The sequence below is a fragment of the Salmo trutta genome, chromosome 6, assembly GCF_901001165.1.
Source record: "Salmo trutta chromosome 6, fSalTru1.1, whole genome shotgun sequence".
In the NCBI taxonomy this organism is placed as follows: Eukaryota; Metazoa; Chordata; class Actinopteri; order Salmoniformes; family Salmonidae; genus Salmo; species Salmo trutta.
Genome location: NC_042962.1, coordinates 14,615,730 through 14,629,708, shown reverse-complemented (window position 1 = coordinate 14,629,708; position 13,979 = coordinate 14,615,730). Strand labels below are relative to the sequence as shown.

The 13,979-nt window shown below is 43.6% G+C and overlaps 1 protein-coding gene across 2 annotated transcripts; it reads left to right on the top strand.

Moving 5' to 3' along the window:
- The first annotated feature begins 198 nt into the window (after positions 1 to 198).
- LOC115195504 (armadillo repeat-containing protein 1) lies at positions 199 to 12,868 on the top strand. 2 transcript variants are annotated; one of them, XM_029755401.1, is made up of 7 exons: positions 199 to 613; positions 1,570 to 1,778; positions 3,360 to 3,451; positions 7,155 to 7,347; positions 7,968 to 8,084; positions 8,201 to 8,275; positions 9,966 to 12,868. In XM_029755401.1, the coding sequence occupies exons 2-7, from the start codon at positions 1,617 to 1,619 to the stop codon at positions 10,158 to 10,160; spliced, it is 834 nt and encodes a 277-aa protein (XP_029611261.1). In that variant the 5' UTR covers positions 199 to 613; positions 1,570 to 1,616; the 3' UTR covers positions 10,161 to 12,868. The 2 variants fall into 2 exon arrangements, with proteins under 2 accessions (XP_029611261.1, XP_029611263.1); XM_029755403.1 differs by lacking the exon at positions 199 to 613 and adding an exon at positions 635 to 718.
- The last annotated feature ends 1,111 nt before the right edge of the window (positions 12,869 to 13,979 follow it).

Below are 13,979 nucleotides of genomic sequence, written 5' to 3'. Positions count from 1 at the left end.
TTGGTAGATTTTTTTTTATAAATCAATGGGCATTGAGGAATCGTTTAGGTTGGGCGTGTACAATAACTTTATGATTATGTTATTGGTTGCTTATAATGAATAGCAGGCCATCAACTGACCACCTGCAGTATTTGTTAGAAAGGAGGCGGACCCACCGTCTTTGTCATTCGTTTTACGCCGTTAATGTAGCAAGCATTGCATAACGTGGACAGTTGTGAAATGTCAAGTAACATTAATGAATTGTCTGTAGAATAATTTGGTCAAATTACATTACATTCTTGAATACCGCTACATTCAATCAAGGTCGTGACAATTTGTTAACATAAAACCTTCGATGAATGGCTCTTCGCCTTGTCGGTCACGACTGAACTGTCCAATCAGCTGTGTTCAAACTGAGACTGTGATGAATTCAATATGGACGTAAAATGTACCAGTTAGCCAGCTAGCTAGCTTTTTTTGCCGAAATTTTGTTAATTGACAAGCTTCTGTTTTATTTCGATGTTGTGACGGAAACAGCTGTCTCTGCTTCTCACAACTGCTTAGTTTCTTTTCAACCGCATTGTATTTGCGGTCATTTTATAATTCAAACCGGGGGAGATCACTTGGAGAAAAGGTAATAATATGCTAACGATAACTAGCTAGATTTGTAGCCCAGAGCCTACTTGTCCTGGGCGTGTTTTCAGATGTTCTGCGTAGACAGCAATGCTACACAAGCAAGGTGAAGTAGCCAGCTAATTATCAACTCTTGCAGTTCTGATAATAAACATGGATGACCCTTCACTGTAATTATCCTGACAGTCTTAACCTGATAACTAGTTATGTGTTGTTGTTGGCTAGCTTGCTAACTAACTACTTTAACTATTGCTTTTAGCGATTGGTCTCGCTTGCCACGCTGTTTCATGTGCACTGAAACCAGGCAGCTGCACTCCTATCAGAATAAAACCACGGGCATTCTCAACAAAAAAAGATTAAGGACACTATTTTCACTTTGTGTTGGCCCATGGCATTAACGTTAGGCTAGTTGGGCCTTTTGTTGCAGCCATAACACGTTAGCCTCCATAAAACGTTAGCGCTCTTATTTGCTATGCACATCTATCTTCACAATGGGCAGGGCCATATAGCAGGACACTCTGCTGATACCATATCAGTAGCTAACTACATTGCTTTAACCTCTGTTATCATGTTTCAATGTGGACTCCCACGCTTTACTTTTCAGCCAAGTGTCCAAAGAAAGAAACTAACGTTAGCTAACCGCTGTAGTTAGCTAGCTAGCTAGTTGACATAGCTAGAAATGTCGATAGGTCTACACACCTGGATGATAATGGTAATGCATGTCAAGTGACCTGTCAAACTGATTGTTTTTCACAAATCACAATATGTTGCTCATACTGATTACAGTATTTGAACAGGTTGATACATCATTACCATTTAATATTGGCAGGTTGTTTTGGTCATGCAGTTTGCCAAAAATAAAAGCATTTAGAGACTTGTCACTGAAATGGATGTCATTGTAATTAATAGGTTCGGTACTGTACAGCTACATCTGACTTGATCCTATTATGTACACAGTGTGAAGAGGCTGGTTTGATGTGCACGGCACTGAGAGAGGAGGCACCATGAGTGGGGAGCTGGATGCGCTGACTGTGGTGAACCAGCTACGAGATCTTGCAGCTGACCCCCTCAACAGACGAGCCATAGTACAGGACAACGGCTGCTTACCGGGCCTCATCCTCTTTCTGGACCACCCCAACCCTCAGGTCGTCTACTCCGCGTTATTGGTAAGGTTCATCCACCACCATTTGACCGTTTTGTTGGCTATGCATAAGGTCAGGAGTTTTTCCTGAACATATGATCTGGAAAAACTCCAGGCCCTATTATGCAGAAATGTGGCCTGCTCCTATGATACAATTATCAAAAGTAATTGGAACAGGGAAGAAGGACAGTCTAATCTTGAGTGTAGCATGCGGTAAGTCATTCATAACCGTCCGTCCGGTGGTGTTAGGTTAGAGTGACGGTGTGAAGGGCAATACCTCCCACTGTGTTGGCGCCAGGCAGAAACATTGATATTTACCCAGCAACATCTACAACAGGGTTTCCCAAACTTGGTCCTGCCCCCCACCCCGGATGCAATTTAAGTTTTTTGCCGTAGCACTACACAGGTGATTCAAGTAACCAGCTCATCATCAAGCTTTGATTATTTGAATCAGCTGTGTAGTGCTATGGCAAAAAAACAAAACGTGCACCCAGGGGAGGCCTCAGGACCCAGTTTGGGAAACCCTGTTCTAGAAGAACCCTGTAGAGGAACCAGGGGATTGGTGTTGTCTGGTGCCTGGTGTGGCTCTCTGATGCCAGGCTGTAATAATATTAATTGAAACTAGTTGCAAAATAAACAAAAAAATATCAACAGGGGAAAAAAATAAAAGTGGTAGGTTGCATCCCCCATATCTGAGACTGCAACAAAAATACAGTTGTATTTTCTTGTAGCTACATGATCAACAATGTCACTGTTTGAAGAAGTGTTCTCGGGCACATCTCCTAGGGTGTACACACACATCTGAGTGCTTTATATAATAGTTCTTATTTAGTGGTGACCTGGACAGTGTACACTCAGCCTGTACTTGTTGCATTGGTTATGCAACACACACACACACACACACACACACACACACACACACACACACACACACACACACACACACAGTCCTAGCTCTCACCAGTGGTGTAAAGTACTTAAGTAAAACTACTTTAAAGCACTACTAAGTTGCTTTTTCAGCTACTTCCACATTCCTAAAGAAAATAAAATACTTTTTACTCCATACATTTTCGCTGACTCCCAAAAGTACTTATTCATTTTGATAGGAAAATGGTCCAATTCACTCACTTATCAAGAGAACATCCCTGGTCATTCCTACTGTGTTTGTAAATAATGTCTGAGTGTGCCTCTGACTATCCGAAAATAAAGAAACAACAATTGTGCCATCTCCTTTGCTTAATGTAAGGAATTTGAAATGATTTAATCTTTTGATACTTAAGTATATTTTAGTAATTCCATTTTCATTTGATGCTTAAGTATATTTATAACCAAATACTTAGACTTTTACTCAAGTAGTATTTTACTGGATGACTCACTCTTACTTGAGTCATTTTCTATTAAGGTATCTTTACTTTTACTCAAGTATAACATTTCAGTGCTTTTTCCATCACTGGCTCTCACTGCACTTAAGTGGCTGTTTGGCTGCTCAGCCGTGATTGTGTGTATGCATCTTTGCCTGGCTGAGTTTTAACACACACACACACAACCAGAGATAGTGATAGCCCTAGGTTTGTTTAAGCTGTAATGGCTTCCCATGTCCTTCCAGGCAGTGCGCTACCTTGCAGAATGTCGGTCCAACAGAGAGAAGATGAAGGGAGAGCTGGGCATGATGCTGAGTCTGCAGAATGTCATGCAGAAGTAAGTCCCCTACCTGTCACTGCACTGTATTGGAATGAACACACACACTGTACTTTTCACTGAAAACCTGATCCTGATATTTCTCTTGTTTTCAGAGGACAATAATTGCCTCAATGCCTGTCTGCAAATGTTCTTGACAGGAAGGTTGTCTACGGTTGCCATGTCAGGTTGAATTTGATTAATCCTGAATTAGTCTGCCGCTAAACAATTCATTCGCTGTTTCTGCACATTCTGTGATTTAATGCAACCTGCCACTTGTTAATTTTCAATGATGGCCTAGGAACACTGGGTTAACTGCCTTGTTCAGGGGCAGAACAACAGATTTTTACCTTGTCAGCTCAGGGATTTGATCTTGCAACCTTCCAGTTACTAGTCCAACACTCTAACCACTAGGCTACCTGCCGCCCCGATCTAGTCAGTATCCACACTGGTTTTTGTTAAATTCTGAATAATGTTAGGGTTGCCAGGTATTTTTCTCAAGGACAGTTATCGGCTAAGCAGCTAAGTCTACACTTTCATCGCTGCATCTGTCTCTTCAAATAAATACATGTTAATGTCCATTAAATGCCCTTTAGTTAGGTATAAAACATTAAACATTTAATTTTCCCTTACTGAAAACTAGGCCTGGGAATTGCCAGGAACCTCACGATACGATGTTATCACCATACTTATGTGCCGATACGGTATGTATTGAGATTTTATACTGCGATTTTATTTTTTTATTTTTTTATTGCAATTTGATGTTTCAAACATAGTGCTCACTATATGTCTGCTGCAGAGGGACATGAGAGGATGATTTTTAAAAAATCAGTCATGGACATAAGTGCTGAAAGCAACATGTTGGCTCACTATTTAAAAAGAAGATGGGGAACCAGCTATAGCATGGAAAATACACTTTTGGCGCAGGTACAGCCCACTAGCGTTAGCTAACGCTACCTAGCGGCAACAAAAACAAATATTTGTTTTTACTAATCGATACTCAGTCAAAGTATGAATTTGTAATATCGTCCAAAATAATATTGTGATTTCTTCCCCCCCCCCCATCCATCACTACTAAAAAAAGATGGTTAAAAATAATGGCCTCTGTTACCTTTTGGGTGCCTTGCTAAATCAATATGGCTTCCACATTCTGGTCACCCAGTGGGGTTGCTAGACCTCCGAGGTGTGTGGTGCTCCAGATAGGGTTGTTGTGTGCTCCCCTCTCCTAGTGAGAGTAACTGGAGGGTGTGTGGTAAGTGACTGCTGTTTATGATTGGCACTCAGAAGTGTGCCAGCGGTTGGCAGGCCTGGTATCAGGCTGTATGAGCTTCTCCCAGGGCATAAGTCTCTGTGAGACTGACCCTGGGCTAACCAGCTAGTCACTTCAGCTAGCAACAGGCCCTATCAAGAAGGGTCCTGCGGTCACAACGACTCCCTCTGCTCCCATTCCACACAGTGACTTTGGGTGGAGGTCATTAATGGCTGGAGAGACTGTGAACACAAGACTGAAGGGCAAGTCTAGCCAAGTTACCACTCCCAAGGCTCTGTATTATTATTATTATTATTATTATTATTATTATTATTACTATTGGTACAGAGATTTAGATTGTGAATGGAGCTTTGTCTAGTCCATTCACACAGAAGAACAATGCCTATAGTGTTCCTTAAGCCTGTTGCATGTCCCCCCCCCCCACACACACACACACACATTCTGAGATTACATTTTTGACACATTGCTTAACTCTGGGTCTTCCTTTTCTGTGTTTTTTCTCATGAGAGCCAGTTTCATCATAGGGCTTGATGAGTTTTTGCGACTGCACTTGAAGAAACTTTTTAATAGTTCTTGAAATCTTCCGGATTGACTGACCTACATGTCTTAAAGTAATGATGGAGTGTCGTTTATCTTTGCTTAAATGAGGTGTTCTTGCCATAATATGGACTTGGTCTTTTACCAAATAGGGCTATCTTCTGTATACCACCCCTACCTTGTCACAACACAACTGATTGACTCAAACGCATTAAAAAGGAAATAAATTACACAAATGAACTTTTAACAAGGCACCCCCTGTTCATTGAAATGTATTCCATGTGACTACCTCATGAAGCTGGTTGAGAGAATGCCAAGAGTGTGCAAAGCTGTCATGAAGGCAAAGGGTGGCTACTTTGAAGATTCTCAAATATAAAATATATTTTGGTAAACACTTTTTCGGTTACATTATTCCTTATGTGTTATTTAATAGTTTTGATGTCTCCACTATTATTCTACAATGTAGGAAATAGTAAAAATAAAACAAACCCTGGAATGAGTAGGTGTGTCCAAACTTTTGACTGGTACTGTATGTATGTGGACACCTTTTAAGGAATGAATGCCAGAATTGGAAGGCTGGTTTGCACAGCTCAACTATGCCAGACAACATACGTCCTATCTGGTTATATAGGCTGAATGATGGCTTGGTGACGTATAGTATTAGCCTGCAGGGGCATCCAGGAGCCGTCACAGTATGGCAGTACTGACCATGTATGTCTGTGTCAAGGAATACTGCTGTCCTCTAGCCATGCTCTGTTGTCTCCACAAAGGAGACAATGTACTTAGCTCATGTATGCTTTATAAATCATACTGATTTACTGATCATTTATCAGTCTCTCTGATTCGACAGGGATGATTTACTTATGTCTACATTTCTCTGTTAAAGATGCACTATGTAGAAATTGCTCCGCCATTTCCTGGTTGCTAAATTTGTAGTAGTTCACCTAATTTCAGTTTGTGACAAAACAAACATAGTGTAGATAATCATTTTACCATCTAAACCACTGTGAAATATATTTTCCATAACCACACACATTGTATTTCTAGCTGTTTTGAAGCTTGTTGACAAAACCAAAGTAAAAGACTCAAAAACAAAACTTTATCACGGGAAGCATAGACACCGCACACAGAACAGATCTACCGATTCTTAGACTTGCGTTCAATGAGTGACAGGTCTATAACACACATTTCTATGTGAATTTGGTCAAAAAAATAAAATAAAGTGACACATTGCCGCTTTTAAATGACATTAGACTACTACTTTTATTAACAGTGTTATTATTGAACCTTTTAGAGACGGACGGAGACCTTAGTGAATGTATGGTCGTTTTATGAGTGTAGTGTGGTCATTTCTCCTCCTACGAGGCTGGCTATTTATACAGTGGAAAGGTTAGGTGGTGACAGGCCTGTCACACTGGCTCTCTTTAGGGGACCACCCCCCCCATCCCACTCTACCTCCTCCATGCAGCTGGACAGCTCTCTTACTGTGTGTCTGGCAATGAGACTACATCTAGAAATATCAACCACTCAGCCCAGTGGGCTCTGGGAGAGACTTGGACAGGCCCAGACCACAGGAGAGGACACCCAGCTGTAATGGAGACCACCGTCGTCGTGTTGCACAGAGGGGAAGAGTAGACATGGAATCTTTACTGTTTATGCGTCCACTTCCTTATTGACTTGCATTCATTGGTACCATCTTGCCCTTGTCTGGATTTGAAGAGAGGACTTGGACATGACGAAAGTCAAGGTTATTGAAATAACGTGTAAAATGAAAAATCTCACACAGCAAGTATGCCTTTGTTTGCTGAGACAACTGTCCACACAATTATTTTAATTTTTTTAAACTTTTGATACTTAACCTCTTTCTCCCGCCCTCTTCTCCCCCTCCCACCTCTCTCCTCCCTAACCCTCCCCTAGGAGCACCTCCCCAGGAGAGACCAAGCTGCTGGCGTCTGAGATTTATGAGATTCTGCAGGCGGCTGGTAATGACCAGGCAGAGCAGGCCGAGGCTGAAGCTGCCTCCTGTAGACGCAAGGCCCACTTCTTTCTGGGCTCCACCAACAAGAGGGCCAAGACTGTGGTGCTGCACATCCACGGCCTGGACGACTCAGTGAGTGGATGGTGTTTTTTCCACATTGTACACACACAATCCCATAACACACCTGAGGAGAGCAGTTTGCCAGACCAACGGCCCAGGCTCCATTCCAAACTGGTTGCTTGCTTCATGACTTCTTGCCTTTTAATGTGTCTCCTTGGGATGAAAACTGGTGAAAAAATAGAATCTCTTTCTTCGTTATTGTGATAGGTTAACACAGTCGATAAGTCACCACCTCTAAGAACCCTTGAGTAGGGCGTATTGTCGCCCTGTTGTCAATGTGACCACACAGTCTTAACACACATTGTCAAGTAATGTGGGTCAGTGTTGTAAATGTCAGCCATTGAACAACAGGGTGTTGAGATGAAACCTGAACATCACACCACAGGAGAGCTGCACCTGATCACATTACACCAGACAGACAGCCTCAGTGACCAACACTCATACCACAAGACAATGGAAGATGAGCTCTTTTGACATTTCATGTCTATGACCGTGTTGTATATGTATGTAACATTAAACCCCTTCATCTGAATAGAATGTGAAGGTTTACAGGGTTTCTGGGTGACCATTTTATTTAAGATTGAATTGGTCTTGTCCTCTGCACAACTTCCCTGTCTCTCTCCATCCCTCAGACTCGTAGAAGTCTGTGTGAGGACGCCCTGCTGAAGATCCCAGGGGTGATCAGCTTCACCTTCCAGATGGCTGTGAAGAGGTGTGTGGTCAGGATCCGCTCTGACCTCAAGGCTGAGGTCAGTTACCCTCTCCACAATGTCATTCCACGGCACTGGGAAATGGATGAAGCACATCCCTTTTTTCATGACTTTGTGATCCTGTGATGAAGCGCATCCGTCTTTGTGTTCCCCAGGCGCTGGGCACGGCCATCAACTCCACCAAGGTGATGAAGGCTGCACAGGTGGTGAAGGGAGAGGATGGAGGAGAGGTGAGTGGAGGGAGGGATACTACTGTCAAATGAAATTACAACTCACTTTACAGTAAAACATTAAAATGAAGGTGAACAGAAGCTAATAATATAAAACAAAATAATATTGAAATTATTGATTCAAGGCTGTGCTAAATAACTAAAATCATTTATTAATCTTCAGGCTAAAAGGGTAGGTTTTGAAACGTCATTTAAAAACCTCCACTGTATCTGGCCCTCTTACCTGACAGGACAAGTCATTGGGTTACCGTTGTGCTGTTGCAGCTTTGGCTAGGGCTTATTATTTTTCAAAATGTCCCTACCCAGTGGGAGTAGGCATGGTAGAGCTCTTTGCAAACCCATACGTCTGTGTAGCTGCTGCGTGCTGGGAATATGTTTATATCCTGGTGTGCTTGGGATGGTAGCTTGATCATAGATGAATCTGGGTTATTTGGAGTGACACCATTAGCTGGTCATCTCTCTCTAACCTGAGGGGATTACTCACCGCCAGGTCACATGACCAATCCCAGCATGCCCTGGGAGCAGTGTGGCACTACACCATGTATCTTTGGGAAACTGCAACCCCCATCAGAGGAGAAGAGCCAGCAACAGAACTCCCACTCCCGTTTGAAGTAGTTAGATTACGGGGAGTTTTCTTCCTTGAGTTGCTCGATCATGGCCTGAAATGTCCCTCTCCAACACAAGCCACCGCTCCTCACTGACCTGCTGTTCCTGTTATGTCCATCAGGGGGCAGAGCTGGTTCATTTATGTTTCAGAGATGACACTGGAGAAGTAGAGAATAGCTTGAAATTGCCTGAGCCTGGTGTTGTTTTGTCTGCACTGTTTTTGTCCCCCACAATGAAATCGGGGAGGGGACTGTGGATCTGTCTACGTCCGTATGTTCGTCACATGCAATATCTTAGACAGCACTGGCCCGATTTTGACGTAACTTCTGTGAATGATGCGTCTTGCCATAGAGATCTTACATTTACATAATTACACACATTGTCAAGATGGTGGCGCTATAACAAGCGATTGCAAATGCCAGCCTTGAAAGGTCACGCCACTCACCTCGTTTGACCTAAAGTCATGAAATTCGGTACATGGGTCCCTCTCCTCACAAAGGAACACATTTACCTCAGGGACCCATAAGGTCTGCCATGATGGATTCTAGCCATTTAGAATTTTGTGGAAAAAAATGAAAACGCCAGTCCTCTGGCACCGAATGACTGATCTGCATGAAACTCGATATGTTGCATCTATGGACAAAGGTCGACCTAAAACAACATGGCCACTATTGACCAATAAACATTAACGTGGGCGTGGTCTGGCACATAAATGCATATATTTCAGTCACAGATATTCATATTGTAAGAAAATTTGGTAAACATGTTGCAAAAATTGTCAAGACTCAACATATGCAAGAACATTCATATCGACCACATGGTGGCACTATAACGGGGACATATTTTGTTACTACCAGTATAGTCTAGTTTGAATTGTTGTCACTGATTGGCCCAAGGGGTGGGGGCTCCATCATTTGTGGGGGATGACATGTTTACTGTTGCCTTGTTTAATTAAACCAGTTTGCCACTAGGCAGGGATTCTGAACAATTGTTGTCTATCTCTCTCTCCCCCCTCCCTCCGTCTGTCCCACCGTCCCTACGTCCCACCCTCTCCCTCCCTCCCTCCCTCCGTCTGTTTCCCCAGCTGATGCTTCCATTCCAGGAGGGTGCGGAGGTGGTGGTGGTGGAACACAATGTGGACGTCCCAGACTACCTCCCTGAGGAGGAAAGCCCATCTCAGGAGCAGGACAAGGCCGTGACCCGCGTGGGCTCCATCACAGATGGCGTGGGCTGGCTCAGCACCGCCGCCAACTTCCTGTCCCGCTCCTTCTACTGGTGACCACTTCCTGTGTCGGTACCCATCGTCACAACCCGGAAGTACCAACTGACGGTCGGTCGCCTTAGCCCACCAGCCCTGCCTAGCCCCTTCCCCGGTCATCCAGCCCTTCTACTCTCTAGTCCCTCTCAGCAGCCACACAGAGTAGCACTCTGATCAGTGTCTATATGGAGCACTGGACTGCCATGCGCACCTTGAATAGGGTTGCAAAATTCCAGGAACTTTCAATAAATTCCCTGGTTTTCCAGATATCCCGGTTAGAGGATTCCCGGAATCAGGAGGGAATAAGCAGGAAAGCTGGTAGCCTCCTACCAGGATTTCTGGAAAACCAGGTAATTTATTGAAAGTTCCTGGAATAACCTTGACTTGTATATAAGAGGAAATAAGCTAAGAACATGCTAGCTAATGTACCACAGGTAAAGCGCTGCACACTAAATACACATTCAATCGTTACACATTATGCACCTCACAAGCCATCGACGGAGGACTTCAGAATCAGCTTCTCTTCTTTTCCTTTAGAAAATGAACTTACTCTGATGCCCGACGGTCCATCATCTCTTTGAAACCAAATTGCATTGTGGGAATGCATGGCATTGCGTAGTCTTCTGAGTTGGAGCGATTGCATTGGATGACGCTGCGCTTGTGGAAATAGGTTATTTTTGTGCATGAGTTTGAGTTCTCATATTCTCCTCATTTAAAAAAAAAAAGGCCTTTTTCACCTTTTTTTTGTCTTTTGCCAATCTCTAATTCACTTTTGGTTCCCTCACGTGGGGAGCCTGTTTAAAGCATGCTGTAATTATTTTGTGTGTGCCGATCTTGCTTGTTGCCTTTCCTCAATCCTTTGTGTGTGCCTTTTTTGATGCTTTGCTGCAATTTATTACTATTTAGTGGTCCATTTTAACTTTGCTCTAAACCTCTGAAGCCTTGTGAATAATGCAACCTCTGTTCTCTGCATCCGGAGCTGTTTGCCCGTCATGTCTCTCACAGGGTGACGTCATGTCTCTCACAGGGCGGCGTCATGTCTCTCACAGGGCGGCGTCATGTCTCTCACAGGGCGGCGTCATGTCTCTCACAGGGCGGCGTCATGTCTCTCACAGGGCGGCGTCATGTCTCTCACAGGGCGGCGTCATGTCTCTCACAGGGCGGCGTCATGTCTCTCACAGGGCGGCGTCATGTCTCTCACAGGGCGGCGTCATGTCTCTCACAGGGCGGCGTCATGTCTCTCACAGGGCGGCGTCATGTCTGTTGTAAGGAAACGAGACCCCAGCGACGGCTGCGGTCGTCAGTCACATGACACTATCTTCCCCATAGAGGACTGTTGATGCAGAAAGAAAAGGGACATTGCGAGGGTTACTGTTCTACTATAGCCATCTGCATTGGTCCGCTCATTACCTCTCGTTAGTCTCCTAGGACTTGGGAATCCCTTGGTTGAACAGTACAGTAGAGGTGTGTTCAGACAGATCCTTGTTGTGATGTATTGACTGACATCCTGAATTGACTTCTTAGTTCATTCCCCTTCACGGTTTTCATATGGCATTATCATATGGCCTTCTGAAAGGTCTGAGAGTAGTCAACTAGGCCTAAATCATTGTAGTGGAGAAAAGTAGCTCGACCTAAATGTGTCTCTCAACCTAAAGCTCATCAACGTCTTCACTATTGTGGCCCAGCCACTTTAAATGTTTGTTTTACCCCTTTAGCCAGCAGTGTCCTTAAAACAAAGTACACACACACACCATCGCTGCTGAGAGGAAGACCGTCGAGGTGTAAGCAGCATCAGGGGGGGGGGGGGGGGATATGTACATTTTGTAAATGGTTCCTGGTCTCCAAGCTATGTTAATCTCACTCCTGATTTCCGGAAGAAATCATGTTTCTTTTTCTGTTAGACAGTTCAACTTTGTCTCCATTTTACTTTGTTGAAAAATGGCACGGTATATAATTTTCTATGTAGATAACACCCTTTATCAAGAGGCTTTGACTAATTTCCGATACATTTAAACTATGATGATACTGTAGGTTCTTGTAAAAAACTGGTTTTGGATTGACTTCATTTTCTTTTGAGAGCCCTTTCATGCCTGTAATCCTGCCTTCATGATTTCATCTGATTTGAGTGTGATTGACATGCATTGTGTAAAGGAAGTGCCGACCAGACAATGAATAGTCTCCTGCTGGAGGCCATACTCACAGCTCACATGGCTAGTCGAATAGCATGATTTAAAATGACCTCAAAGAATTAGCCTAATAACATATATCCACTAAAGTGAGTTTCTCTTATCTAGCACCAGCCCTCAAAAGTAGTGTTTACCAACGAAAACGACAAGTCATAGGATGAAGTTGAGAAATCCTCAGTGTTGTATTTAATCCCAATCCTTAGTCTTCCCTTTTTCTCTAACATCCACAGAATCAGTCAACATTTGCACCATGTCGAGTTAATTGTATTATGTTATACCCCTTGTACTGTTTATCATAAATACTTGAACACACTATTTTGTCTCTGTTTAAATCCCCCATGTGATATGCATTTAGTTTTTAATCCCACCCTATCCTTTAATAGCCACTACATCAGGATGGCTGACAGAATCGTGTAGCAAGTCCTCAGAATAGTAGCTTCTTCTCATATACAGTGTTTATCTGCCATCTAATGTAATATAATGTATTGCAGATCTCAAAACGGTTCATTCCCAATTCAAATATTAAAAAGAATTACAACTGTTTGCGTCTGTTGTGATGTCAGCAGTATGTGTTGTGATGTTGGCCATGTGTTGTCAAATCAAATGTTATTTGTCACATGCGCCGAATACAACCGGTGTAGACCTTAAGGTGAAATGCTTACTTATAAACCCTTAACCAACAATGCAGTTTTAAGGAAAATAAGTGTTAAGTACAAAAAAACGAACATAGTTAGAGCAGCAGCGAGCCTATAACAGTAGTGAGGCTATATGTACATCTAGGTAGAGTACAGCAGCGTGTGTTGTGATGTCAGCAGAATGTTGTTGTCAGTAGTGTGTGTGTGTTGTGATGTCAGCAGAGTGTTGTTGTGATGCAGTATTTGGGGGTTGTGATGTGGTGGGTTGTGATGCAGTATAAAACGGCATTGTTGGTTAGGAGCTTGTAAGTAAGCATTTCACTGTACACATTGTAATCTTCGCATTGACTAATAAAATTTGATTTGATGTCAGCAGTGTGTGGGTTGGGATGTCAGCAGAGTGTGGGTTGGGATGTCAGCAGTGTGTGTGTTGGGATGTCAGCAGAGTGTGGGTTGGGATGTCAGCAGAGTGTGGGTTGTGATGTCAGCAGAGTGTGGGTTGTGATGTCAGCAGAGTGTGGGTTGTGATGTCAGCAGAGTGTGGGTTGTGATGTCAGCAGTGTGTGGGTTGTGATGTCAGCAGTGTGGGTTGTGATGTCAGCAGTGTGTGGGTTGTGATGTCAGCAGTGTGTGGGTTGTGATGTCAGCAGAGTGTGGGTTGTGATGTCAGCAGAGTGTGGGTTGTGATGTCAGCAGTGTGTGGGTTGTGATGTCAGCAGTGTGTGGGTTGTGATGTCAGCAGTGTGTGGGTTGTGATGTCAGCAGAGTGTGGGTTGTGATGTCAGCAGAGTGTGGGTTGTGATGTCAGCAGTGTGTGGGTTGTGATGTCAGCAGTGTGTGGGTTGTGATGTCAGCAGAGTGTGGGTTGTGATGTCAGCAGTGTGTGGGTTGGGATGTCAGCAGTGTGTGGGTTGGGATGTCAGCAGAGTGTGGGTTGTGATGTCAGCAGTGTGTGGGTTGGGATGTCAGCAGAGTGTGGGTTGTGATGTCAGCAGTGTGTGGGTTGTGATGTCAGCAGT